General features: G+C 46.5%; 2 protein-coding genes across 8 annotated transcripts in view; one reads left to right on the plus strand and one right to left on the minus strand.

Annotated features, from left to right (window-relative positions):
• Window positions 1-470: 470 nt before the first annotated feature.
• Window positions 471-25,934, plus strand: MPPE1 (metallophosphoesterase 1). Of its 5 annotated transcripts, none has more exons than XM_032152832.2 (11): window positions 471-1,087; window positions 10,739-10,833; window positions 11,004-11,362; window positions 14,749-14,857; window positions 18,842-18,945; window positions 19,588-19,662; window positions 21,604-21,712; window positions 21,848-21,916; window positions 22,010-22,132; window positions 22,800-22,940; window positions 23,991-25,934. In XM_032152832.2, the coding sequence occupies exons 3-11, from the start codon at window positions 11,082-11,084 to the stop codon at window positions 24,171-24,173; spliced, it is 1,194 nt and encodes a 397-aa protein (XP_032008723.1). In that variant the 5' UTR covers window positions 471-1,087; window positions 10,739-10,833; window positions 11,004-11,081; the 3' UTR covers window positions 24,174-25,934. The 5 variants fall into 5 exon arrangements, with proteins under 5 accessions (XP_032008723.1, XP_032008722.1, XP_032008725.1 ...); XM_058438661.1 differs by lacking the exon at window positions 471-1,087 and adding an exon at window positions 5,777-5,791; XM_032152831.2 differs by lacking the exon at window positions 10,739-10,833.
• GNAL (G protein subunit alpha L) overlaps window positions 25,802-27,731 on the minus strand; it is a 195,084-nt gene continuing 193,154 nt past the window's right edge. For 2 of the 3 annotated variants that reach the window (XM_058438660.1, XM_032152830.3), the window contains exon 13: window positions 26,775-27,640. In XM_058438660.1, coding sequence (XP_058294643.1) covers window positions 27,494-27,640 — 147 coding nt within the window. In that variant the 3' untranslated portion in view covers window positions 26,775-27,493. Of the gene's footprint in view, window positions 27,641-27,731 lie in introns of all 3 variants that reach the window. The other variant, XM_032152827.2, reaches the window with a different exon arrangement.

The following is a 27,731-nucleotide window of genomic DNA, read 5'->3' on the forward strand; positions in this document are numbered from 1 at the left end:
TGGAACACGCTGTGCTACACCATTAAAATTAATAACATCAGTGAGAAAAAAGCAAGTGCATAATAAATATTACAGTTATCCTGATTGTCTCCTTTATTCATCACACACTTCCTAAGCACATCTCTGGAGGGCACTTTCCAAGGCTCCGGGGGAGCCGGAGAGGAAAGAGGCGCAGCCAGGCCTGGTGGGTCCCGGAGGGGCAGCGCGGCGCAGGAGGGGAACGGGGAGGCACGCTCTGGCTGCCACCGCACGCGGAGCCCGGGAGCGGCTCCGGGGCTGTCAGCTGCCCGCACGGCTCCTCCAAGGCCTGGAGCTCGGACGCGGGCTCTGGGGACTTCTGCGGCGGGGACGCCGGCTCGTGGGGAGCAGTGGCCGCCCCCGGCCGCCGCGGTGGCTGTGCTCAGAAGCCGGCCCTGGCGTAAGGAGGCCGGGCGCGCGGCGCGGGGTGCGAGTTCCCCTGCCCGCCTGTGCGCCCCGCAACGGGCCTTTCCTGGGCCCTAACGACAGCTCGCCCGTGCGTCGCCCTCGCAGCTCTCCTGTGTCCCCAAAATGCCTTTCCCGCGCCCCCCGCCCTTCAGCGGTGACTGCCCAGGGGGCTCTGTAACGCGACACTCGGACTGCCGAGCCTGCCAGGCACTTCGGGGAGGGCGCTAGAGGCCGGGACGCGGCCGCCGAGCGTAGACTCCGGCCTTGACTCCGGCCTTTACTCCGAGTTGCGCACGGAGCCCCAGCTGTGGTTGTCCACTCTGGGGATCACAGGCCGCGGAGCCCCGGGAGCCATCCGCCGGGCCCCTTCAGACAGCCCGCTTCCGCAGCCGGCCGTGGGACGCCGGCGGCGGGAGGACGAAGCGGCTGCGGGAAGACTAGGGCTTTCCCACCCGCCTGAGGTCGCCGGGGCGGGGCTTTAGGTGACAGGCCCGCGCGCTACCGCGGAAACAGGAAGTTAGCTGGGTGCGCGCCGGCTCGGACTGCAGTTCCCGGGTCTCTCGGCCACCGAAGCCGCCCTTCCCTGGTGAAAGGGCTCCTGCACCGCCCGGTGCTTCCCATCTGCCTGGCGTTGTGCGCAGAGCTGGAAAACATGGCTGTTGTATGTATTCTTGCGCCTGTGTGACAACATTTAAACTTCTAAAAACGGAACCTCCTTCCGCTTTAGGATTGCAAGTTAACCTAGGAAAAACAGCATTCTGCAAATTATTTGCTGGAAAATCTCGATGGCTTAAGGCCCATGTATTATTTTGCAGGGGTCTCTCACTCGTTTACTGGTGTAGATTTTTAAAAAATCCATCTTATCAAAAAATACCGTTTAAGGTGGAAAATTTCAAATGCAAGTCGCCGTTGATGAGATTGCAATTAATATATTTAAGATAGTGAATTAGAGAAAAACTACAGGTCAGTGCATATTAAGTATGTTTTTCATATTTTAGGGGGATTAGATTTTTAGCGATAACTTTGAAGTTAAAAATTAAAAGATAGGTTGGCCGGGCGCGGTGGCTCACGCTTGTAATCCCAGCACTTTGGGAGGCCGAGGCGGGCGGATCACGAGGTCAGGAGATCGAGACCACGGTGAAACCCCATCTCTACTAAAAATACAAAAAAAAATTTAGCTGGGCGTGGTGGCGGGCGCCTGTACTCCCAGCTACTCGGAGAGGCTGAGGCAGGAGAATGGCGTGAACCCGGGAGGCGGAGCTTGCAGTGAGCCGAGATCGCGCCACTGCACTTCAGCCTGGGTGACGGAGCAAGATTCCGTCTCAAAAAAAAAAAAAAAAAAAAAAAAAATTAAAAGATAGGCTGGATGCGGTGGCTCAGACCTGTAATTCCAGCACTCTGGGAGGCTGAAGGGGGAGCATGGCTTGATCCCAGAAGTGCGAGACCAGCCTGGGCAACATAGCAAGACCCCCGCCCCCACCATAACAACAAAAGTACCAAAAAAAAAAAAAAAAAAAAAGCCAGGTGTAGTGGCACGCACCTGAAGTCCCTGCTACTCGAGAAGTTGTGGGGGAAAGGATCGCTTGGGCGCAGGAGTTTGGGGCTGCAGCGAGCTGTGACGCAGCCTGCGGTTGACAAAAAGTCAAACTCTGTAAAATATTTGAAGGGATTTATTCTGAGCCAAATATGAGTGACCATGGCTGGTGACACAGACATGTGGAGACCCTGAGAACATGTATCGAAGGTGGTCGGGGCCCAGTGTGGTTTTATATATTTTAGGGGAGCCATGAGTCATCAGTCAAATACATGTAAGATTAAGATGTACATTGGTTCGGTCCATAAAGGTATGACAGCTGAGGAGGTGGGTAGGTCGGGGGCTTCCGGGTTATAGGTAGATTGAAAATTTTCTGATTGGCATTTGGTTGAAAGATTTATTATCAATGGAAAGGAATGTCTGGGTTACAATAAGAGGCTGTGGAGACTGAAGTTTTATCACGCAGATGAAGCCTCCAGGTAAGTTAAGTGTCCAGCATGTTAAATGCTGGTCTGCTTTTCCTGAATTCCAAAAGGGAGGAGGACAAAATGTGTCAAGTTCCACCCCCACTTCCCATCATGGCCTAAACAAGTTTTGCTTAAAACAACCTAAAACAAGGTTAACTCTGGAATGCCCTTGGTGGGGTCAATGCAGATGGTTGAGGAGCCCTAGGATTTCATTTTTGATTTACATTGGGCTGTGGAGTGAGACCCTATCTCTAAAAAAAAAAAAAATAAATAAAATAAATAAATAAATACAAATTGAAAAGTTCAAAGATAATTTTTTTTTTTTTTCTATTTTGAGACAGAGTTTCGCTCTTGTTGCCCAGGCTGGAGTGCAATGGCGCAATCTCGGCTCACCACAACCTCTGCCTCCCCCGTTCAAGTGATTCTCCTGCCTCAGCCTCCCGAGTAGCTGGGATTACAGGCATGCACCACCACCCTGGCTAATTTTGTATTTTTAGTAGAGACGGGGTTTCTCCATGTTGGTCAGACTGGTCTTGAACCTCCTAGCCTCAAGTGATCTCCCTGCCTCCACCTCCCAAAGTGCTGGGATTACAGGGTGTGAGCCACCTGCCCAAAAGGTGTTCCGTTTAAGGAGCTGCTGTCAAAAGTTTTCTAAATAGGTTTTTGTTCTGTTATCTTTTTTTTTCTTCTTTTTTTTTTTTGAGATGGAGTCTCGCTCTCTCGCCTAGACTGGAGTGCTATGGTGAGATCTCGGCTCACTGCAACCTCCACCTCCTGGGTTAAAGTGATTCTTGTGCCTCCACCTCCCAAGTAGCTGAGATTACAGCTCACTCAACCACACCCGGCTAATTTTTGTATTAAATATTTTTAGTAGCGATGGGGTTTCACCATGTTGGCTAGGCTGGTCTTGAACTCCTGGCCTCAAATGATCCACCTGCCTTTGTCTCCCAAAGTGCTGGGATTACAGGCATGAGCCACCATGCCCTCCACAGCCACTCTTACCTTTTAAAAAATGATCATGTTGGGCTGGGTGCAGTGGCTCATGCCTGTAATCTCAGTATTTTGGGAGGCCGAGGCCAGTGGATCACTTGAGCCCAGGAGTTTGCGACCAGCGTAAGCGACATGGTGAAACCTTGTCTCTACAAAAAATGCAAAAATTAGTGAGGTGTGATGGCACACGCTCACCTGTAATCCCAGCTGCTCCAGAGGCTGCAGTGGGAGGATTGCTTGAGTCCAGGAGGCGGAGGTTGCACTGAGCTGGGATCACACCACTGTACTCCAGCGTGGGTGACAGGGCGAGACCTTGTCTCAAAAAAAAAAAAAAAAGATTATGTTATACCAGATAGCTGCTTCACATGGTTATCAGGGTCTTCTCAGGAAAATATGTAACAGTGCCAGCCAGCTTGCTTGCTCTCTCTTTCTCTGTCCTGTTTCCTCCACCAACCCCTTCTGCTCTTCTCTCCTTTTCTACTGTCCTCCTTCTTTCTTTCCTTCCAAGTCTTCCTCTGGTTGAATGGCTCTGTGTAGGATATTTTAAATTCCCTTTTGGAAAAAAGAATGTTAGGGGTAGAAGGTATTCGATTTACAGGTGGCAAATCCATACAGATCTGCAGCAACCTCAATTCTTGCCTCCTCAGAAGAAATAATTCCACTGAGGGGCATAAGGCAGAAAAAGAGACTGAGGCAAGTTTCTGAGCAGGAGTGAATGTTATTAAAGAGCTTTAGAGCAGGAAAGAAAGAAAAGTACATTTGGAAGAGACCTGAGAGGGCAATGTGAAGGTCAAGTGCAGTGCTTTTTGTTTGTTTGTTTGTTTTTGTTTTTGTTTTTTTAAGACGGAGTCTTGCTCTGTGGCCCAGGCTGGAGTGCAGTGGACGATTTCTGCTCACTGCAAGCTCCGCCTCCCGGGTTCACACCATTCTCCTGCCTCAGCCTCCTGAGTAGCTGGGACTACAGGCGCCCGCCACCACGCCTGGCTAATTTTTTGTATTTTTAGTAGAGACGGGGTTTCACCGTGTTAGCCAGGATGGTCTCGATCTCCTAACCTTGTGATCCGCCCGCCTCGGCCTCCCAAAGTGCTGGGATTCCAGGCGTGAGCCACTGTGCCCAGCCAAGTGCAGTGTTTAACCGTAATCCTAGGACTTTATAGGCTGACCCACTTCTGGCATCTTGCACCCCTTCCCCATGATTCTTCCCTTAGGGTGGGCTGCCTGCATGTGCAGTGCCCTTCTTAGGCTTGGGAGGTGAGCATGAGCAGTGTGTTTAGGAAGTTGTACGCATGCCCATCTGTGGCTTTCTTTTTCCTGTGGAGTGCCCCCAGAAGGTCATACTCTGCCATTTTGTCTCCTGATGTGTATGCCCAGGAAGTTGCCCCTCCCTGGCATCTGCGTTTAATTAACATTTTAATGTGGCAGCTGTGGACCCTCAGGAGATTGTCTCTCCCTGGCGCTGGCTGCTAAATGATCGTTTTTAGAGAGGCAATATGTTAACTGTTGAATGGGCACCTGGTGATCACCTGACATTCCTGGTGGGTGGGAAGAGCTCTCACCTGCCCCGCTCATGCCTGCCTATCTGTAACAAGAACACAGAAGTTTGAGGGAAGCGCCAGAACTCCCCTCTAACCTGGTTTGTTTGCAGTAAGGTCACTTATCTGCAAGGAGTAAGAGGCCATGCTGAGTGAGCTCAGTGAGGAGTTGGGGCAGGGAGAGCCCAGGTTGCCTGGAAGTGCAAACCCACAGGCTGTCTCTATGTCCTCTGTCCTGCTCTCTTCATCCAGGGAAGCTGGAGGACTGCAGTTTTGCGTCCTGTCCTGCCCTGAGCCCCACTTCAGGCTGTCAGCCAGCCTTGTCTCCAGCCTGCTCACCGCTCACTGATGCTTTTTGCACCTCTTAGTCATAACTGCTCAAACAAGGCTCACTCTGATGAAAAGAAGGGGGTGTAGAAGAGCAATTACCAAGTTGTCATTCTGGTATTTCATCCGGGGAAACCAGAAACCTACCAAACAGCAAGGGTGTGCATACTGGAAGACTCCTCAGCCCGCCCCAGAAGCTCAGCATTCCTTCCCTCTCAACTAGTTCTGTACAGCTGGAGGAAACATACGGTGTTAGAAAGTTTCAATTGTGGTTTTGGGTTTAGCTTTTAGGATTTTAGGAGATTCTAGGCCTTCTGAAAGAAAAATGAGATATAAAGATCAAATGGTTGCCTTTGACATATTTGATTTAATCAACACAAAGGAAATTGCCTGGCGTTAAGGAACCTGTTATTTATCCCTTAGAGGCTCTCCAGCAGAGAACCCAGGCCCTTCACCATACTGGTGCATGGTTCCTGCCACTTGTGCGGTCCATTCCGAAGTTTCTTACAGATGAGGTGGGTGACTGCAAACAGGCACTGCTGCTTCTCCTCTGTGTCAGAGTAAGCACGGGCAGCACAGGGTGGCTGCACATCCTGAGTTGTCTGGGACAGTCCTGGTTTACACCATTGCCCTGTTTTAATTTTTATTAGTGACATTTTTCACTCAAAGCTGTCGCCAGTTGGAAGATAAAGGTATGTGGTGACTGCGATTATGCGGCATGTGTGGTTTGCCTTAGAGAGAGGTGACAAAAGTTCTAAGTGAAGAAGATAAAGTACAGCTTGACCAGCTGATAAAGATGTTGTGGGGTTTTGGAGGAGAATTTCAGCAAGAGCAGTTGACTCCAGATGATATGCAAGGCTGCTTTTGACCTCTCTGTCTGAAAGGACTTACTTAAAATCCAGTATTTGTTTGCTGTTCCCCCTTTATTTATTTATTTTGAGATGGAGTCTCACTCTGTTGCCCAGGGTGGAGTGAAGTGGCACGATCTCGGCTCACTGCAACCTCCGCCTCCTGGATTCAAGCGATTCTCCTGCCTCAGCCTCCCTAGTAGCTGGGATTACAGGCATGCACCACCACGCCTGCCTAATTTTTGTATTTAGTAGAGATGAGGTTTCACCACGTTGGCCAGGTTGGTCTTGAACTCCTGACCTCAGGTGATCCACCTGCCTTGGCCTCCCAAAGTGCTGGGATTACGGGTGTGAGCCACTGTGCCAGGCCAGCTGTTCCCTTTTAAATTAAGTACTTAGGCTGGGCACAGTGGCTCACGCCTATAATCCTAGTACTTTGGGAGGCTGAGGCGGGTGGATCACCTGAGGCCAGGAGTTCGATACCAGTCTGGCCTATGTGGTGAAACTCCATCTCTACTAATAATATGAAAATTAACTGGGTGTGGTGGTGCACGTCTGTAGTCTCAGCTACTCGGGAGGCTCAGGCAGGAGGATTGCTTGAGCCCAGGAGGTGGAGGTTGTAGTTAGCTGAGAGCACACCACTGCACTCCAGCCTGGGTGATGGGAGAGAAACTCTGTCTCAAAAAAATAAAAATAAGTAAATAAATAAATCAAGACTTAATATAGGTAGTGCCATTCTAATGAAACAGAGGAATGACAGTCCCCAATGGAAGGGCTGTCCATTTCACCATTTCCTACCCTTTCATCTTCTGAAAAGCCAGAAATAGTAATTAATACTTAATAGTACCACATACCCATTGCCAATGCTCCATTAGAATACTTATGAGAAGATTTCTTCATTTATCAGTTTCTGAAGGTATTGCCAATTTTTCAGTTAGGTTTTAAACTTTTGATAATGGCTCAAAGTACATTTTCACACCTATTTATTTTTCTTTTTCTTACTTTTTTTTTTTTTTTTTTTTAAATGAGGCGGAGTCTCACTCTGTCACCCAGGCTGGAGTGCAGTGGCACGATCTCGGCTCACTGCAAGCTCTGCCTTCCGGGTTCACGCCATTCTCCTGCCTCATCCTCCCGAGTAGCTGGGACTATAGGTGCCTGCCGCCATGCCTGGCTAATTTTTTGTATTTTTTAGTAGAGACGGGGTTTCACTGTGTTAGCCAGGATGGTCTCAATCTCCTGACCTCGTGATCTGCCCGCCTCGGCCTCCCAAAGTGCTGGAATTACAGGCGTGAGCCACTGCGCCTAGCTTATTTTTCTTTAGGTAAGGTTTAAAGGTTTTCCATGTCTTAATGGTTGCTTATAGACACCACTGTAAAACAAGCTAGGGACTCTTGTAGGGAATGGGGGTTATTTTATTTTATTTTTTTGAGACGGAGTTTCGCTCTTGTTACCCAGATGGCGTGATCTCAGCTCACTGCAACCTCCACCTCCTGGGTTTAAGTGATTCTTCTGCCTCAGCCTCCCGAGTAGATGGGACTACAGACGCCCACCACCACGCCTGGCTAATTTTTGTTTTTGTTTTTTTTTTGAGACGGAGTCTTTCTCTGTCACCGAGGCTGCAGTGCAATGGCGCAATCTTGGCCCGCTGCAACCTTCGCCTCTCAGGTTCAAGCGATTCTCTTGCCCTCGGCCTCCTGAGTAGCTAGGATTACAGATGCACACCATCACCCCGGCTAATTTTTGTACTTTTAGTAGAGATGGGGTTTTGCCAGGTTGGCCAGGCTAGTCTCGAACTCCGGACCTCAGGTGATCTGCCCGCCTTGGCCTCCCAAAGTGCTGGATTACAGGCTTGAGCCACTGCGCCTAGCCTAATTTTTGTATTTTTAGTAGAGACAGGGTTTCACCACGTTGGCCAGGCTGGTCTCGAACCCCTGACGTCAGGTGATCCACTCGCCTCAGCCTCCCAAAGTACTGGGATTACAGGGGTGAGCCACTGCGCCCAGCCAGGAATGGGGGTTATTCTTAATTTCCCTATGCGAATGTAGAGTTCTGAGGATGCATTTCACAGAGGTGATTTTAGACCCTGGGGAAATGAGGTGGTTCTTGACTGCATGCCTATGTGCAACATGAAGTTCCTAGATTCGTGTTAGAAAATCATCTTCCTAGAAAAGGATTTTATTTTTTTATTGGTTCAATTAGGGTCTCTGGTCAGTGTCTCCCAAAGCTCCCACCCCATAAGACTTCAGGGGCTTCTCTGACATCTGAGCTTCCTATACCCTCCCTGGGAAGGTCACCGCCCTTCTCAGATGCTCATCTTGAGCGCAGTTGAAGAACCTGGAAGTAGAATGCCACCATCTGTAGCCTATCTCAAGGCAGCCTTTTACCAACTTTTCTCTTCAGAGGTCTCAAAAATAGATGCTTTCTTTACAGGATGCAAAGCTCATCCAAGATTTGGGATGAATCCATACAAATTTTGAAGGTTCCCTTACAGAAGCCACTATACATAAATATCTTATAAAAGAAGGCCATCCAGAGTTCTAAGGCACATTTGCAGGGGAAAACCCATTTTTGTGAAAACATATAATCTGGTTGCAGTACTCAATATTCACATTCACAGATGGTGGCTCTGTTGCAATCACCCACAGTTTCTTCCTGCCCACTGCACAGACAAAACCATTCACTGAGACTATGGTACTCCAGTAAATAAGTAGTTTGGGCTGGGTACGGTGGCTCATGCCTGTAATCCTAGCACTTTGGGAGGCTGAGGCGGGTGAATCACTTGAGCTCAGGAGTTGAAGACTAGCCTGGGCAGCATGGCAACACCCCATCTCTACTAAAAATACAAAAAAACAAAATCAGCTGGGCGTGGTGGCACACACCTGTAATCCCACCTACTCGGGAGGCTGAGGCATGAGAATCACTTGAACCTGGGAGGCAGAGGTTGCAGTGAGCTGACATTGTGCCACTGCACTCCAGCCTGGGTGACAGAGTGAGACTCTGATTCAAAAAAAAAAAAAAGTTTAATTAATTAACGTAAGGCTGGCCACTGAGAGATGGAATTATTACTCAAATCAGTCTCTCTGAATCTCAGAGGTTAGGGTTTTTATGGACAATTTTGTGGGCAGGGACCTGGGGAACAGGAGTTGTTGACTGGTTGGGAATGAAATCATAGGGATGTGGAAAACGGTCCTTGTGTGCTGAGTCCGCTTCTGGGTGGGGTCATAGGATCAGTTGAGCCACGAAATATGGGTCCCAGCAGGGTCAGTCAGGTAGGGTAAATCAGTTGCCCAAAAGTCTGAAAAATATGTCAAAAGACCAATCTTAGGATCTACAATAGTGATGTTATCTATAGGAGAAATTGAGGGAAGTCACAAATCTTTGTTACCTCTGGCCTCATGACTCCTGAGCAATAAGGGATTATAGAAACTACATTCAGCAGAATTCAAGTCCCTCCCCTAATCCTAATCTCGAAACCTTTCATTAGTTTTCAAAGGTGGTTTCAGCCTCAGAACAGGGAGGAGACTATTATCATCATCCTTGCTTCAAAGTTAAACTACAAACTGGCCTGGCAAAGTGGCTCATGCCTGTAATCCCAGCACTTTGGGAGGTTGAGGCAGGTGGTTCATTTGAGGTCAGGAGTTTGAGACCAGCCTGGCCAACATAGCAAAAAACCGTCTCTACTAAGAAAATATACAAAAATTAGCTGGACGTGGTGACGGGTGCCTGCAATCCCAGCTACTTGGGAGGCTGAGGCATGAGAATCACTTGAACCCAGGAGGCGGAAGCTGCAGTAAGCCCAGATCACACCACTGCACTCCAGCCTGGGTGACAGAGGGAGACCCCATTGCAAAAACAAAACAAAACAAAACAAACAAACAACCTATAAGCAAATTCCTCCCAAAGTTAGCTTGGCCTATATCCAGGAATGATCAAGGGCAGCTTGGCAGTCAGAAACAAGATGGAGTCAACTATGTCAGATTTCTTTTACTGTTAAAATTTTGCAAAGGTGAGCCGGGCGCGGTGGCTCAAGCCTGTAATCCCAGCACTTTGGGAGGCCGAGGCGGGCGGATCACGAGGTCAGGAGATCGAGACCATCCTGGCTAACACAGTGAAACCCCGTCTCTACTAAAAACACAAAAAATTAGCCAGGCGTGTTGGCGGGCGCCTGTATTCCCAGCTACTCGGGAGGCTGAGGCAGGAGAATGGCGTGAACCCAGGAGGTGGAGGTTGCGGTGAGCCGAGATCGCGCCACTGCACTCCAGCCTGGGCGACAGAGAAAGACTCCGTCTCAAAAAAAAAAAAAAATTTTGCAAAGGTGGTTTCACTGTCAGATCCTGGCCTCTGGGTCCAATGTGGAATGAATTCCTTGGATCTTTGAAGCACATTGTCCATGAATATTCACTTATTTTGTGGAAAAGCAGAGTAGAAAACTGATGAATTAACACCAAAAGCAACACATTACAGGGGGCTTGTGACCTGTTGATTTTTAAGGTCAAGGAGGGGTAGTGGGGAATCCTGGGAGTCAAATTACACTTAAATAATACTGAATTTTCCCATTATGTCTCCTACCTTGACACACATCATTCTCATGGATTCCCATTTGATGATTTCTAGAATATTAACGAAACTTTATCATCTTGGTGAGAAAAGCATTCTAATAGCTTTATTCTGGCATATGGAGGTATGGAGAGCTTGAAGCAGTTGGAGAGGTCAGTTGTTTTCCTTATTAGTAATCTGGCATATTATTATTGTAAAAGTATAAGACAATTAATTTGGAAATGTAGATAGGATTATGTAACTCATTAGTTCTTAATAGAGGGAGGTCGTGATACCTGTATTATTAGGGAACATAACGGAATTCTTTTCCTTTTCCCTGTAGGTGCCCAGCTAAGACCTGAATGCCATCACCCTACCCAGGGCTCTGCAGTTTTCTCATGGATTTGTTGTTGCCTGAGAAATGGCGATGATCGAATTGCGGTTTGGAAGACAGAATTTTCATCCGTTAAAGAGGAAGAGTTCATTGCTGTTGAAACTCATAGCTGTTGTCTTTGCTGTGCTTCTATTTTGTGAATTTTTAATCTATTACTTAGCAATCTTTCAGTGTAATTGGCCTGAAGTGAAAACCACAGCCTCTGATGGTGAACAAGCCACACGTCAGCCTGTGCTCAAAGCCATGTTTTTGGCTGACACCCATTTGCTTGGGGAATTCCTAGGCCACTGGCTGGATAAATTACGAAGGTAAGAGGTAAAATCAGGAATCTTTCTAAAATTCTGTAGGCAAAACGGTATAGCCCTTTCCTCATAGGCAAGGCTTATGGCTTTAGGTTACTCTTAGTTATTTTCCTCTCAAAGGAGGACATTTAGGCATATTTGACTTTTCCTTGAATTTACCATTTACTGAGGATATATACAGGGCCCCATAATTTGGGAGTCAGATCTGGGCCACATCGCTTTGTGACTTTGGACAAGTTATTAGGGCCCCTCTGAGTCCCTGCCTCCTTGTTTGTAACTGGGTTAAGACAAGAAACATCACAAGATGTGCCACGCAATGACAACAAGATGCTACACAATGCCTGGTGCCTGGGACTGGTCCCCTGGGCAGGGGAGGACACAGATTTGGGTTGGTGGTCCCGTCTCACCTTCGTTGCTGTGTAACTTTGAGGCTATTGGGTTTCAGCCTCCTCTAGGCAGCAGAGGAGCAGAGCAGATTTGTGGCTATCACCCTGGGGAAGGATCAGGTCCTGTCTTTCCAACTCACACCTGCCCCATTGTTTTTTTCACCAGGAAACTTTTTAAACAAATTATTTTTAGGCCGGGCACAGTGGCTCACTCCTGTAATCCCAGCACTTTGGGAGGCCAAGGCAGGTGAATCACCTGAGGTCAGGAGTTCAAGACCAGCCTGGCCAACATGGTGCAACTCCATCTCTACTAAAAAATAGAAAAATTAGCTGAGCGTGGTGGCGGGCACCTGTAATCTCAGCTACTCCGGAGGCTGAGGCAGGAGGATCGCTTAAACCTGGGAGGCAGAGGTTGCAGTGAGCTGAGATTGCACCACTGCACTCCAGCCTGAGCAACAGAGCAAGTTTCCATCTCAAAAAATAAGAAAGAAAGAAAGAAAGAAAGAAAGAAAGAAAGAAAGAAAGAAAGAAGAATAATGAAGGAGCAGCTATACTTTTTTACTAAGAGTTTTAACCAAAGGAGGCCTGAGCTCAAGAAGGGCTGGTGGGGGGCCTGCAGTGTCTTGGTCTTACAAATTGATCCTGATTGATGTCTGGTCTCTCCAAGTAGCCTTCTGTGCCTTCTTCCTGCCGCTGTTTCTAGATTTTTACTTCCTATGGTGAATAACATTAAATCAGGAGAAACTGAGAAGCTGGGTGCAGTGCTTCACGCCTGTAATCCCAGCACTTTAGGAGGTGGAGGTGAAGAACTGCTTGAGGCCAGGAATTTGAGACCAGCCTGGGCAACATGGCAAGACCTCATTTCTACAAAAAAACAATGAACAAAAACCAAAAATAGCTAATTTTTGCTATTTATGCCCACTCGTAGTCCTAGTTACTCAGGAGGCTGAGGCAGGAGGATCGCCTGAGCTATTTTGAGCACCAGAGTTTGAGCCTCTAGTGAGCTATGATCATGGCACTGCAGTCCAGCTTGGGCGACAGAGGAAGAGCCTGTCTCTAAAAAAAAAGTAAAATAAAATAAGAAAAACGGAGAAATGTATTTTGAGAGAGATCTTGAGTAAAAAGCCTTTCACGGCTGATGTGTACCATTCAGTTCACTTGGGATCTAAAAATCTTCCTCTGACCAGAAATTACATTGACTGATTAAAATGGGGTCTAGCTCTGTTGCCCAGGCTGGAGGGCAGTAGCAGGATCATAGCTAACTGCAGCCTCCCAAGTAGCTAGGACAACAGGCTTGTGCCACTACACCCAGCTAATTTTTACTTTTTTGTAGAGATGGAGTTTTGCTGTGTTGCCCATGCTGGTTTTGAACTCCTGGTGTCAAGTGATCCTCCCCTCCTTGGCCTCCCAAAGCATTGAAATTACAGGTGTGAGTCACTGCACCCAGCCTACTTTCCCCTATTTATATATCCCAGGACATAGCATTTCCCTTTTGTAGAGGAGGAGCAGCCAGGAAAATGCCTTAAAAAGGAGGAAAGGTTTGGATTCCTTAGGAAATTGACATAGGCTGGATTTGGTTAGGTTGAAGATGGGGAGGGCTGAGCAAGCACTGACATTTTTGAGCACCTGCTGTGTGCCTGTGCCATGCTTTACAAATGCTGTCTTATTTAACCCTGTAACTATCCTGTGCAAGTAGGCTTTAAAATCCCCATTTACCGGCTGGGTGCAGTGGCTCACGCCTGTAATCCCAGCACTTTGGGAGGCTGAGGCGGGTGGATCACCTGAGGTCAGGAGTTCGAGACCAGCCTGGCCAACATGGAGAAATCCCGTCTCTACTAAATATACAAAATTAGCTGCGTGTGGTGGCGCATGCCTGTAATCCCAGCTACTTGGGAGGCTGAGGCGGGAGAATCACTTGAAATGGGGAGGCGGAGGTCACAGTGAGCCGAGATCACACCATTGCACTCCAGCCTGGGCCACAAGAGTGAAACTCTATCTCAAAAAATAAATAAAATAAAATAAAATAAAATAAAATAAGATCGCCATTTACCAATGGAGACACTGGGAATCAGAATAGGCAATATTTTCAAAGCCACACAGCTTTTCAATGGATTGAGCTGGGATGTTAATCCATCGTCTGTCAGATTGCAGATCCCAGGCTCTTCTTTTTTGAGATGGAGTCTCACTCTGTCACCCAGGCTGGAGTGAGTGCAGTGGCATGATCTCAGCTCACTGCAACCTCTGCCTCCTGGGTTCAAGCAATTCTCCTGCCTCAGCCTCCCAAGTAGCTGGTACCACAGGCATGCCATCATGCACGGCTGATTTTTTGTATTTTTAGTAGAGACAGGGTTTCATGATATTGGCCAGGCTGGTCTTGAACTCCTGACCTCATGATCTGCCCACCTCAGCCTCCCAAAGTGCTGGGATTACAGGCATGAGCCACCACACCCAGCCTCCAGGCTCTTTTCGTTTGCTTGTCTTACCTCTGGGAGGATTACTTGCATGTGTGAAATCTCCAGGATTTCCTGTTTTGATATTGGCTAGCCTATTTCTCTTGTCATCTCCCCTCCAACTTGGAAGCAAAGAAGGAAGTTGAAGTCCCCTCAAGAAGAAGCTAAAATTAAGCTAGATACAATAATCTCCTCTGTGTGGTACAAAATCAGTCTACACTGAGCATCTCTGGAAGCTGCATTAGGCTCTCTCAGGTCCCAGTTGCTGTCTTGACCGAGTGATGGCTGCAGGGTGCAGAGTGGGGCCTGTTCCTGCGCACCACAGTGTCTGGGGTGTGTGGAAGGGATGGCCGGACTCTTCTCTGATACTTAATTCTCCACCTTTAATCAGATATGGACTGTTTGGCCCTTCAAGCCAGGGATGGGAATGCAAGAGTGGGGCTCTGGAAGAAGGAGAGTGGAACCATTTAGTTTGCTGTTTAAATGGTGCGTAATACAGAAGTAGCCTCCACCCAGAAAAGAGACTGATGCCTTACTTTTTCCTATTGGCATCAAGGGAATGGCAGATGGAGAGAGCCTTCCAGACAGCTCTGTGGCTGCTGCAGCCAGAAGTCGTCTTCATCCTGGGGGATATCTTTGATGAAGGGAAGTGGAGCACCCCTGAGGTAGGACTCTGTGTTCCAGGTGCCCTCATCCTGCTTTGAGGTCCAGCACAAGTATCCCAGAGAATCCACGAAGCAATGTCAGCTTGAGTTGGAAATTTTATGGAAGTTGTACTTACTACTGATATTAAAAATGCATAGGCTATTTGGAAGATGATTAGAATTCATAGGCTATCTAAGATTATTAGAACAACTCAATCTTGAGTTAGGTTGGCTAATCGTAAACATTTGTCTATGTAGGAAATATGTCGATTAGCCAGATATCATTTAGTTGGAATACACTGTTTTGTGAACCTCTTGGGAAAGGGAGAAACGGGCAAGATAGATGTTATTTCAGTTGTCACCAAAATTGCAAAATACATATTGAAATGTACATTTAATTTCACACTCTTATTGAACCACGATATTATGAGAATTGTGCTACAAAAGAGACTTGCTATTCTTCTCTGATTTTCTTTCTTCTGAGTGAGAGATGCAGAAGGAGCCCTGGGGACTTGACGTGAGGATCCTCTGCTTTCAGAGGGGGCCGAGACCCCTGCCTGGGTATAGGGGTAATGTAACACTTTCCACAAGCCAAAGAGAAAAGCTGTTCTCACCTTAGTTGTCACAATGTTTTGCTTATTACATCCTTGGAACAAAACGAATGAAGACATGAGCTGTTCTTGCTGCTTAAAAATGTTCAGTCACTAATGGTTTTTGGAAAATCTTTAATTTGGCGTATAGTTTAAAAAACTTCATCACATGCCTGTAGTACCAGCACTTTGGAAGCCCAAGGCAGGAGGATTTTTTTTTTTTTTTTTTGAGATGGAGTTTCACTCGTTGCCCAGGCTGGAGTGCAATGGCGCAATCTCAGCTCACCGCAACCTCTGCCTCCCAGGTTCAAGCGATTGTCCTGCCTCAGCCTCCTGTGTGCTAGGATTACAGGCATGTGTCACCACGCCCAGCTAATTTTGTATTTTTAGTAGGGACGTGGTTTCTCCATGTTGGTCAGGCTGGTCTCAAACTCCTGACCTCAGGTGATCCGCCCACCTTGGCCTCCCAATGTGCTAGGATTACAGGCATGAGCCACTGTGCCTGCCCTTTATTTTTCTTTTTCTTTTTTTTTTTGGTGCTGTGGGGGATGGAGTCTCACTCTGTCACCCAGGCTGCAGTGTAGTGGTGTGATTTTGGCTCACTGCAACCTCCACCTCCTGGGTTCAAGCGATTCTCCCTCCTCAACCTCTTGAGTAGCTGGGATTACAGGCATGCACCACCATGCCCGGCTAATTTTTTGTATTTTAGCAGAGATGGGGTTTCACCGTGTTGCCCAGGCCGGTCTTGAACTCCTGAGCTCAAGCAATCTGCCCACCTTGGCCTCCCAAAGTGCCGGGATTATAGGCGTGAGCCACCGTGCCAGACCTATTCCAAGGCAGGAGGATCATTTGAGCCCAGGAATTCAAAACCAGCTTGGGCAACTTAGTGAGACCCTGTTTCTACAAAAAATACAAAAATTAGCCAGGCGTGGTAGTGCACGCCTATAGTCCCAGCTACTCAGGAGGCTGAAGTGGGAGGATCGCTTGAGCCTGGGAGGTCAAGGCCGCAGTCAGCTGTGCACCACTGCATTCCAGCCTGGGTGATAGAGTGAGACCCTGTCTCAAAAAATAAAGATAAAAATCAAGGAAGACAAACAACCAAACCAAAAACAAAACAAAACAAAAAACCCCACAACAAAAATCCAAAAAACCTTACTGGCATTTCCTAGGACAATTCAATAGCTGCACAAGAGAAGTCTTGTTTCAGAGTTGATAGGAACCACTGTTTACAGAGTTGCAATGTTTGTTATCATCTAGGCTATAATTAAATGTGAGATAGTGGAAATGTTATATGTAAAAACAACTAGTTACAAAATGAGGTTGGATAGATATGTTGCTTTTCCAAATTAACGGCAACATTTTATGTTTTTCTATGTCTCTTATTCTGATTTTATGTTACTCTAACTTTATATTTTTTTATTTTTTTGAGCTGGTGTCTCGCTCTGTCACCAAGGCTGGAGTGCAGTGGCGTGATCTCAGCTTATTGCAACCTCTGCCTAGCTTACTACAACCTCTGCCTCCCTGGTTCAAGTGATTCTCCTGCCTCAGCCTCCTCGAGTAGTTGGGATTACAGGCACGCGCCACCACACCCAGCTAATTTTTGTATTTTTAGTAGAGACAGGTTTCATCATGTTGGCCAGGCTGGTCTCAAACTCCTGACCTCAAGTGATCCACCTGCTTCAGCCTCCCAAAGTGCTGGGATTACAGGCGTGAGCCACCGCGCCCAGCCATCTAACTTTAAATGTTATTTGTTAAAGTGGAATCTTTGTAAATGTATTCAAGGACTCTATCCAGCATATTTCCTTAGGTTTTGCCAGATTTACAACATTTAGGATAAAGTTGGTTACTATCTAGAATAGAGGTTTTTTTTTTTTTCCCTACCCTAGGGTGTTTGTACAATTGATATTTTTAGCTTTATAAAAATAAGAACTACACTAACATAACTCTGAAGTTTTAATAGTTAAAGCAAGTATCAGAATAATTTTGAAATATTTGTTACAATAAGTATTTTTTGTCTTTCTTTCTTGATTTCGTTAGTTCTTGTTTCCACAGTTGTAGCCATAGAGGAATGCCACTTTTAAAGATGTTCTCATCACTGTCTTAGTTGAGACACATGAAGAACTTACTGGACATTTTGTCAGAGCCTGTTCTTATAGCATGCCCAGATCTGAAGCATTTCTCCACCAGGGTCTATGAATGGTCTTCAGGGGATCTTGAAATAATAGGTGTATGAACCAAATATTTTTTGGGATTGCCAATTATTGTTTTAAGATGGGAGAGGATACTATTTAAAAATTTGGCATCAGGCTGAGCTTGGTGGCTCATGCCTGTAATCCTAGCACTTTGGGAGGCTGAGGCAGGTGGATCACTTGAGGTCAGGAGTTCGAGACCAGCCTGGCCAACATGGTGAAACCCTGTGTCTACTAAAAATACAAAAATTAGCTGGGCGTGGTGGCGCATGCCTGTAGTCCCAGCTACTCAGGAGGCTGAGGCAGGAGAATCACTTGAACCCGGGAGGCAGAGATTGCAGTGAGCCGAGATCATGGCCACTGCACTCCATCTTGGGTGACAGAGTGAGACCCTGTCTCAAAAAAACAACAAAATAAAACAAAAACTTGGCATCAAATTAAGTAACAGTAAGTATTAATTGTAGTCTTAAAAAAAGACGTATTATGGCCAAGTGCGGTGGCTCATGCCTGTAATCCCAGCACTTTGGGAGGCCGAGGCGGGTGGATCATGAGGTCAGGAAATCGCGACCATCCTGGCTAACATGGTGAAACCCCGTCTCTACTAAAAATACAAAAAATTAGCCGGGTGTGGCAGTGGGCGCTTGTAGTCCCAGCTACTCGGGAGGCTGAGGCAGGAGAATGGCGTGAACCCCGGAGGCGGAGCTTGCAGTGAGCCGAGATCGTGCCACTGCACTCCAGCCTGGGCAACAGAGCGAGACTCTATCTCAAAAAAAAGTTCTACATCATCTTTATGGGCATCTGATTTGAACAGGGGAATTCATTCACTTCTCACATCAAAATAGGGATCATTGGCGGGGCGCATTGGCTCATACCTGTAATCCCAGCACTTTGGGAGGCTGAGATGGGCGGATCACGAGGTCAGGAGATCGAGACAATCCTGGCTAACATGGTGAAACCCTGTCTCTACTAAAAATACACACACACACAAAAAGTTAGCCGGGCATGGTGGCATATGCCTGTAATCCCAGCTACTCCAGAGGCTGAGGCAGGAGAATCGCTTGAATGCGGGAGATGGAGGTTGCAGTGAGCAGAGATCACACCACTGCACTTCAGCCTGGAGACAGAGCCAGACTCGTCTCAAAAAAAACAAAATAGGGATCATGTTTTTTTTGGCCACGGGGCAGAGATGGTTCTCTGGCTCCCAGCAGTGATTTTTTTTCCCTCAGGCATGGGCGGATGACGTGGAGCGGTTTCAGAAAATGTTCACACACCCAAGTCATGTACAGCTGAAGGTAGTTGCTGGAAACCATGACATTGGCTTCCATTATGAGTAAGTAGTTCATGAAAGCCCTGCACCCTGAGAGCTCTTGTTAACTGGAATTCTAAATCTGTCGGAATTCAGATGAAGCCCTATTTGTGCTGTCTTGAAATTTGTTTTCTTCAAAAGATGTAAGCTCTGGGATGTTAAACTCTTTAAGGGGTTTTTACTTGGTGCATAGTACACCCTCAACAAATATCTGTGGAATGAATGAATTGTGTGTGCCCTTAGGAAACATCTAACTTGAAATGTACATTTAGTGGCCAATTATTGTCTTTGGGAATGAAAAAACAAGATCATTTAGACTTTAATAGCTAACATTTATATAGTGCTCTAGTGCTTATAATATGCCATCTGTTTCAAGTACTTTACTTCCATATATTAACACATTAATCATTACCATGGTCCTGTTGTTTTACCTGTGGTACCAATGTGGAATCTGAGGCCCTGGGCAGCTGAGTAACTTGCCCCAGGCTTCATAGTAAGTAGTGGAACTAAAATTTGAGCTTTGATATCCTGGGGCCAGGTGGAGCCCTTAACTAATAATGCTAGTCTGAAACTCAAGTCTTGAAAGTTATTTTGTGTTCATGATAACTCTAGGAGTTTCTAAAATGGCTTGTCCTGAAAGATGTTTCTTCTTACAATTGAATATAGGATGAACACATACAAAGTAGAACGCTTTGAGAAAGTGTTCAGCTCTGAAAGACTGTTTTCTTGGAAAGGCATTAAGTGAGTATTATTTGTAAATTCTTCCAAGACCTTTAGTCCTTGGAAACTTCATTTTTTAAAGGTGCCTGCCATACTGGGATCTATCATCTACCTGTGTTCTGTTTAGCCGGGTTCATGATCTTTAAACAGCAGTGCCTTAGGCTGTCCTTGCTGGTGCTCACAATGGGAGCCGATAGATGGGAAACCTCAAACCACCCTGGTTTTCCTTGACAACCCCACAATGAATCGGTCAGTTTATGACTCTGCCCAGCCACTGTGGGAATGATATCTTTCTGTCTGCACTGTCTGGGTGGTACAAATTTCATCAGCCCACTTTGTAAAAGAGTCTTTTTTTATTTGATCAAAATGTACTAATTTCACTTGACAAAGACTGTTCTCGTAGTTATGATGTCATGGGATTTGGTGGCAAGTGTGTCACAGTTCCTCTGTAGCTCTGTGCTACCCATCTCCATTGGCCTGGGCTTTTAGACCAGAGCACCCTGACCCTTAGCCTGACCATGAGCGGCTCCCGCTCTGCGAGGCCACCTCAGTGCCCATCTCTACATCTTTTTTGGGCTGTGTATGCGGCTGCAGCACAGTGGACAGGACTCCATACTCTATACTGATTATAGACGCGGTGGAGAGAAAACAGGTGGGAGTGGAAGCCTTTTCTCTTTTTTTTTTTTTTTTTTTGAGACGGAGTCTTGCTCTGTCGCCTAGGCTGGAGTGCAGTGACGCAACCTTGGCTCACTGCAAGCTCCACCTCCCGGGTTCACGCCATTCTCCTGCCTCAGCCTCTCTGAGTAGCTGGGACTACAGGCGCCTGCCACCACGCCCGGCTAATTTTTTTTTTTGTATTTTTAGTAGAGACGGGGTTTCATCGTGGTCTTGATCTCCTGACCGCGTGATCCGCCCACCTTGGCCTCCCAAAGTGCTGGGATTACAAGCGTGAGCCACCGCGCCCGGCCGAAGCCTTTTCTCTTTTAATCTTGTCCTTCCTGTGGGTGCCCAGCACTCTGTTGACCTTGGACACAGCAGGTCTGCAGGTGAGGTCATATCTGTCCAGTGGCTTCACCACCAATGCTCACCTTTCCCTCTGACAGGAGGGCAGAGTCTAGTAGGTGGTTTTCTCTGCTGACTCATAATAGAAACATAATACAGTTTGAATTATTTCCCTCTAAGTGTGTTTAAGACACTTTAAACGGCTTATCATACTGCTGATCACTTGATAACTCCACCCCTTATCTCTAAAACGAGTTAAATTTCAAGCAGTCTTTACTGACAAGTACTTTCATCATTCCAAGATGGTATGCATGTAGGAAATAAAAGTGTATTTAGTGGGAGTCTTTTAAAAAATGTGGCTGCTGAGTCTAACCACAATGGACTTTGTTATTACCCTAGTTTGGGATTATCCATACCCAGTTAGCTCTAACCGGCACCCTACCGTCTGCCTTACTTGCTGTGTGTGTCTGTATGTCACTGACGCACTCTGTGCTTCCCTCTACCTCTTAGTCACAATATCTGACACGTACTGAGTACTTTCTAGTGGCAGGCTGTGTTCTAAACACCTGCCATGTTATTTCATTGAATCCTCACAACCAGCTGATGGGGTGGGCATAGGGTTCTCAGCCCCCTGCACGGAAGAGGCACTGTAACAGATGAGGTTCTGGTTAGAGGATGAGCTTAGACATAGTCTAACTGCAGAGCTTCTGTAATCTGGGATTTCTCACAAGTTTAGGGTCAAAAACCCTTCGATCGTGTCTTAGACAGAACTCCCAGTAATGCTATTTTTGTTAATATTGACTCATATTTAAAAAGACACCAAATTATTCTGGGTGGGATTGAAAGTGCTCTGGGCTTGTTTCTTTGCACTGGATGCTCAGCTTTCTTTTCACGGGAACAGTGGGGAAAAGAAAGCACTGGTACCCCCAGCGGCCTCATGTGCGTTTCCCTCCGCCTCAGCTTCGTGATGGTCAACAGCGTGGCGCTGAACGGGGACGGCTGTGGCATCTGCTCTGAAACAGAAGCAGAGCTCATTGAAGTTTCTCACAGACTGAACTGCTCCCGAGAGGTAGGAGAGCATCTGAATGCCACAGGTGCCTTCTGTCCCGTGTTGCTCTGCTTTGGTTGCTCACTGAGCCCCCCAACTCTTCTTGCCCTTTGATGAGGGTCAGGTGTGCGGATTAATGGCCTGACTTGTACCCAGCAGGCACGTGGCTCCAGCCGGTGTGGACCTGGGCCTCCGCTGCCCATGTCTGCCCCCGTCCTCCTGCAGGTGAGCTGGGGGAGGAAGGGGCTCATGGCAGACAGCAGGCAGCCAGTGGTTTCACGATAGCCGCCTGAACTCCTCCTCTCTCCACCCGGACAGCATTATCCTCTGTATCGGAGAAGTGATGCTAACTGTTCTGGGGAAGACGCTGCTCCTCCAGAGGAAAGGGACATCCCATTTAAGGAGAACTATGACGTGCTTTCACGGGAGGCATCACAAAAGGTTTGCCAGGGCGTCGTGATGCTAATTCATGTTGCAGTGTGACTCTCATCACCTTGCATGTCAACAAGCAGAGCGCCCAGGCTAGAGCAGGTGTTTGCTGAAACGTTGATGACTTAGTTATCACCTGGGGACAGGGGTGGAGGCCTGGCTTTCACAGTATCTCAGATTTTCATTTAATCGCTTTCTTTTTTTTTTTTTTTCCAGTAAACCTACTTCTGTTTCCTACCCTCAAGTCAATAATAGTCTCAGCTATTCTTTGTATTCAGAGTTTTTCACCAACTTAAATGTATTTAGAAATGTGAATGGAACTGAAGAGTCAAATTTTTAGGGACTTAATTAAAATTGAAATGCATTTTCTTACATAGATTTATATAATACATATTACATTATATATAATATATAGGAAATATTTATAAGATAAATGTATAAAATATTTATAAAGATAAAATACCATAAAAAGTATATAAAATCTGGGATGAGAACAGTAGACTCAAAGGGGCTGACCTTACCTTTGATTTCGTATAAATAAACCAAAGGATTTTTAAGGAAAAAAATAAACCAGTCCTTCAAAATAAGGATTTAGTATTTAATTGAGTCTGCTGAGCGGTGAGAGCCTGGTTGAGGATGAGCTAACAGCCTGCTTTGCTGTCTTCTTGGCCGCTGTCAGCTGCTGTGGTGGCTCCAGCCGCGCCTGGTTCTCAGTGGCCACACGCACAGCGCCTGCGAGGTGCACCACGGGGGCCGAGTACCCGAGCTCAGCGTCCCATCTTTCAGTTGGAGGAACAGAAACAACCCCAGTTTCATCATGGTAACGTGAAAGTTTATTTTTGTCTGAAAGCTTTCATAAGCATTTAAATCAACACAGTAATCAACTATTTAATTGCTGCAATCTGTAAAAATTTACAAAAGCCACACACAAATTTCCCTCCCTCTACACATAGTTCCATACACTGCCCCTTGCCAAACACCCTTCCAGGAACCAATCAGCATGACATTCCTGGGCAGTTAATGTGAGAAGCGAGGGCAGGGCACCGTCCAGGTGGACTTTATCCTTCAGGGAGGGCCGTGTCCTCTCCTCTTACACTCTGTGTGTGTTTAATTTTCTAAAGAAACAACCATTTATTCATTAGCTACACTCAGCCATCTTCTCTTATTTTCTAAACATGCCCATTTGGCCTGGCAGAGAACACTACAGCCTTTGCAGGTTGATAAAAGATGTTTCACTTAATGACCACTGGGCGTTTTAACTCCTTTCAGCCATGGGCTCCTGCATCCAGCTCATGATGCTGGTATGACAGGTTCTTTTACTTCATAAAAAAGTGGAGGGAACCCTAACATTTTCAAATTCAAAGTAAATGAAAACATTTGCCACTGTCGTTCCACATAAAAGTATCTGCAAAGAAAAGCCCACGGAGACGACCTGGACAAACGTATTTCTAAGGAACAGATACTTAGTTGAGCATCAAGGGGCAGGAAGACACCCTTCCCTCCTTGTTCCTTGCCGACCGATGACCCTGGAACTCCACGGTGCCTCTCTGAATCTCTGTTATGGATCCCCCCACTATATTTGATGGGAACCCAGTGGGCCAGGGGCCAGTTTTGACAGGTCAGTGTCCCAGACATTTTCCACCCAGGCACACTTGGGCCTTACTTAAGTGTCTCTCCTGCCAGAGCCTGGGCTGGGCGGGGGTGAGCTGTGCAGGGGTAAGACTGGGCCCCCTAGGTCTCAGGTGAGGGCCCCTTCCCTGCCTCACCTGAGGGGGACCTGAGAAGGCAGTCTTCTCTCTGCTGTTGCTAAGACTGTGGTGTTCAGCCTGTGCCTCGTGCTCTCAGCATAACTTTCCCTTCTCCTTTCCAGGGTAGCATCACGCCCACAGACTACACCCTCTCCAAGTGCTACCTCCCACGTGAGGACGTGGTTTTGATCATCTACTGTGGAGTGGTGGGCTTCCTTGTGGTCCTCACACTCACTCACTTTGGGCTTTTAGCCTCACCTTTTCTTTCTGGTTTGAACTTGCTCAGAAAGCGTAAGATAAGATGAAGAGCAGGCGCCATTATAAATATCAAAGCCCAAGAAATGGAACTTTGGGCAGAGATCATGTTAGAATCAAGTGGATGATAAGACCAATTACAGGCCGTCTCTCTGCACAGCACAGAAATTCTCAATCACTGAAATGAGTAACTGCAAAATAAATAGTTGATTGTACTGTTCTCATGCTATAAAAGTGGACAGGTACTCTACAACAAATCTGTTTTCTCATTTTTATCAAATATATGTATCATCAAAGGTTGCATCTGTACAGTATGTAAATGCTATTAATGTCATCACTCACATGCACAACAGTCCTTGTTCCCCCAGGAAGGGCCTGGTGGCCCCAGCACACACTTGGGATTATGTGTATACATAAATATTGGGCTGTTTCCCTCTTCCTGTGAAGTGGTTCTCAAATTCCTATGTACTGTAAAGCTGTACCCTTAAAAGTACAGATGTGGCAGGGCGCAGTGGCTCACACCTGTAATCCCAGCACTTTGGGAGGCTGAGGCGGGTGGATCACTAGAGGTCAGGAGTTCAAGACCAGCCTGGCCAACGTGGTGAAACCTCATCTCCACTAGAAATACAAAAATTAGCCAAGCATGGTGGCAAGTGCCTATAATCCCAGCTACTTGGGAAGCTGAGGCAGGAGAATCCCTTGAACCGGGAGGCGGAGGTTGCAGTGAGCCAAGATCGTGCCACTGCACTCCAGCCTGGGCAACGAAGTGAGACTCCGTCTCAAAAAATACATTTAAAAAAAAAGTACAGATGTGATGTGCAGAACATATTGTTTTCGTAGATTTTTATACTTGATCAATTAATGGAATCAGATTTTTAGATAAGTGTAATTTTCTCTATAGGAGACCAAGTTGTTACATCTGTTAATAATGCCTGTCAGTGATCAAAAGAAACTTAAAAAGTGGAATGGGATATGGCTTTTGGCACCTGAAAATAAATGCTTTAATAATTGTAAGCCAGATAAAAGTTATTATTTTTGTTTTTTTTTCTTAACAGTCTGGCTGTCGTTTGAATTAAACTCTTAAAGAGGATGTTTATTTAGAGGGTAATTGTTGAGTGATGATGCATACAACAACATACTTCCCTTTCTTGCTGGGGGTGTAGCTTTTCAGTTTTCTTGTTTTACTTTGACAGTGCAAGGGGAACTGAAAATAATTTCCATTGTATTTATCTTAGTTCAACTGAGGGTTTATGAGACAGTGGATGGGAGGGGCAGGAAGACGGTGATGAGATAAAATATGTGTGTGTTGCACTGACTGTAAAGTTGTCATCCTTTCTTCATGAAAAAGTAGCATTTAAATCTGGATGAGTTTATAAAGGATTACAAAATGCTGATTTATAGAGTAAACTTTAAAATATTAAAGACTAAAGACTAAAAGAAGAGTAATGAAGTAATGTAGGCTGTCACTTCTCTAGATTTGTATTGTTGAAAATTTAACTTTGGACATCTTTACAAATTATTTTAGACCTACAAAAACTACCCTCAACTCTGTGGCTACAGATAGAATATGAAGCATCATTGCTACAACAATTCTTACTTTCTAGATATTGTTGGCGTGTCATAATGTTTGAGGCTGGATTTGTAAATCTTGCAAGTGTGAGAAAGAGCCACATCTTTTGACTTTATACTTCAGATTAAGGTTTTGTAATGTTTCTTCTTCAAAAGGCAAGTGAAGCTGTCATCCTTATTCTCCTAGGCCAGACACAAACACTGACACGTCAAGGTTTTTTTGTGTTTTTTTTTGGCCTGAGTCTCACTTTGATGCCCAGGCTGGAGTGCAATGGTGCGACCTCGGCTCACTGCAATCTCCACTTCCGAGGTTCAAGCGATTCTCCTGCCTCAGCCTCCCGAGTAGCTGAGATTACAGGCGCCTGCCACCACGGCTGGCTAATTTTTGTATTTTTAGTAGAGACTGGGTTTCACATGTTAGCTAGGATGGTCTTGATCTCCTGACCTTGTGATCCGCCTGCCTCGGCCTCCCAAAGTGCTGGGATTACAGACGTGAGCCACCGCGCCTGGCCACATTTTGTTTTTCTCTTACTGTTTGCTTACTTGTATGATGTAGCCTGTGTCCAAAGTTTTGACTAAGGGAATGATGGACCTGTTCCCACTTAGGGAACTTGAAGAAGTGTTTCATTAGCAGACTAGGAAACATATTGTCTAGAGAAAGAGAAAAAAATCCCTGGTTCCCTGAAAAGATTAGATTGCAATTTGTACCCCTGAATTGAGTTCAGGTTTTTACAGCTCAGAGAAGTAAGAGCAGGTGGTTGCAGCTCAGAGAAGTAAGAGCAGGTTGATGTTGGTACGACATTGTCGGTAGGATGTGGATGATTAACGTGTATAACTTATAGTTTTTTAAATCAGGGAGTATTTTATAAAGTGCCAACCTGATAAAATATCCTAAATTCTACAGCTACCATTCATTCCTTTTTTCAAAGTAAGCAGCAGGTAATGTTGACATTGAGCTCTTCAGCACAATACAAACACATTTCATGTACAGGTATAGATAGCCATGGTGAAGGCACAACGATCTACAAGGATTTTTCTTTAGTAGTTATACAAAAGAATATTACATTTTGTGGTCTGTACAGTATAATAAACCAGCAATAGGGACAACAACAAAGAGAATCTAAGAAAGAAGACTATGCCTAAGTATAGGGAAAGTCTCGAGAATCATTTTTAGACAGGACACATTTTGCAGTAGTGAATGTGGTAGGTTTTCTGCCTAAATGTAAGAGGCTCAAAGTAGCTCTAATTCAAATGCCTGAGGCCAGCAGCGACTCCGAATGTGACTGTAAAAGGGTTTCTGGTCACTCTGTCGCTTGGGGTCGACTCTAAGTCTCGGGCTAAGGCCAATGGGAAGGGACCATCACTTGTCAGCCTGCAGCTTCATAAAGGGATAATCAGAGAGGGCCGCGGCTCAGGGCACTGCACGAACGCTCTTGCAGTCACGGTTGACAACGTGGAAAAAAAAGCAAACTGCGTTTTCTCCCCATCTACCAAGTTCTCCTCGATGAATCAATAAAGGGAGAATGAATAATGGGGCTCCCACCTGGACAGATTCTGCTGCAGTGTCAGCAATGAGAGTCGGTGGTTTGGGGGTGGGATGCTGTGGGAGGCTGTACTCAATGACAACAGAAGCTACACAACCAAACCTGAGGGGACAGAGGTAGCCAGAGGCTTGGTGGTCGACACAGAATGGGACAGATGGCAGCAAGATGAAACTAGAGACTCTGCCTCCTACCATGGCATGGGGCTGGCAGTCAGGCAGTCCGGGGCGCCGCTCCGTTGCAGGGTGGCGGCAGCATCCTCACAAGAGCTCATACTGCTTGAGGTGCATCCGCTGGATGATGTCGCGGCAGTCGTTGAACACCCTGCGGATGTTCTCCGTGTCCACAGCGCAGGTGAAGTGCGGGTAGCAGTAATGTTTGCCATCACCGGTGGCCGTGCTGATCCTCTGCAAGAGAGAGCATGTGCACTAGCGCTGCGTGGTCCCAGCATGCACTTTGGGGAAGGACTAGGCCACACTGAGCAGGTGCTGGAAGCTT

Source organism: Hylobates moloch, unplaced genomic scaffold, assembly GCF_009828535.3.
Source record: "Hylobates moloch isolate HMO894 unplaced genomic scaffold, HMol_V3 SCAFFOLD_5, whole genome shotgun sequence".
Lineage (NCBI taxonomy): Eukaryota > Metazoa > Chordata > Mammalia > Primates > Hylobatidae > Hylobates > Hylobates moloch.

Excerpts from the sequence above, each read along its gene's own strand:
- MPPE1 (XM_032152832.2), top strand. The coding sequence starts at position 11,082 with ATGGCGATGATCGAATTGCGGTTTGGAAGACAGAATTTTCATCCGTTA. Across the intron at positions 21,713-21,847 it reads GACTGAACTGCTCCCGAGAG|CAGGCACGTGGCTCCAGCCG; the intron begins GTAGGAGAGCAT and ends ACTTGTACCCAG. Across the intron at positions 21,917-22,009 it reads CTGCCCCCGTCCTCCTGCAG|CATTATCCTCTGTATCGGAG; the intron begins GTGAGCTGGGGG and ends CCACCCGGACAG.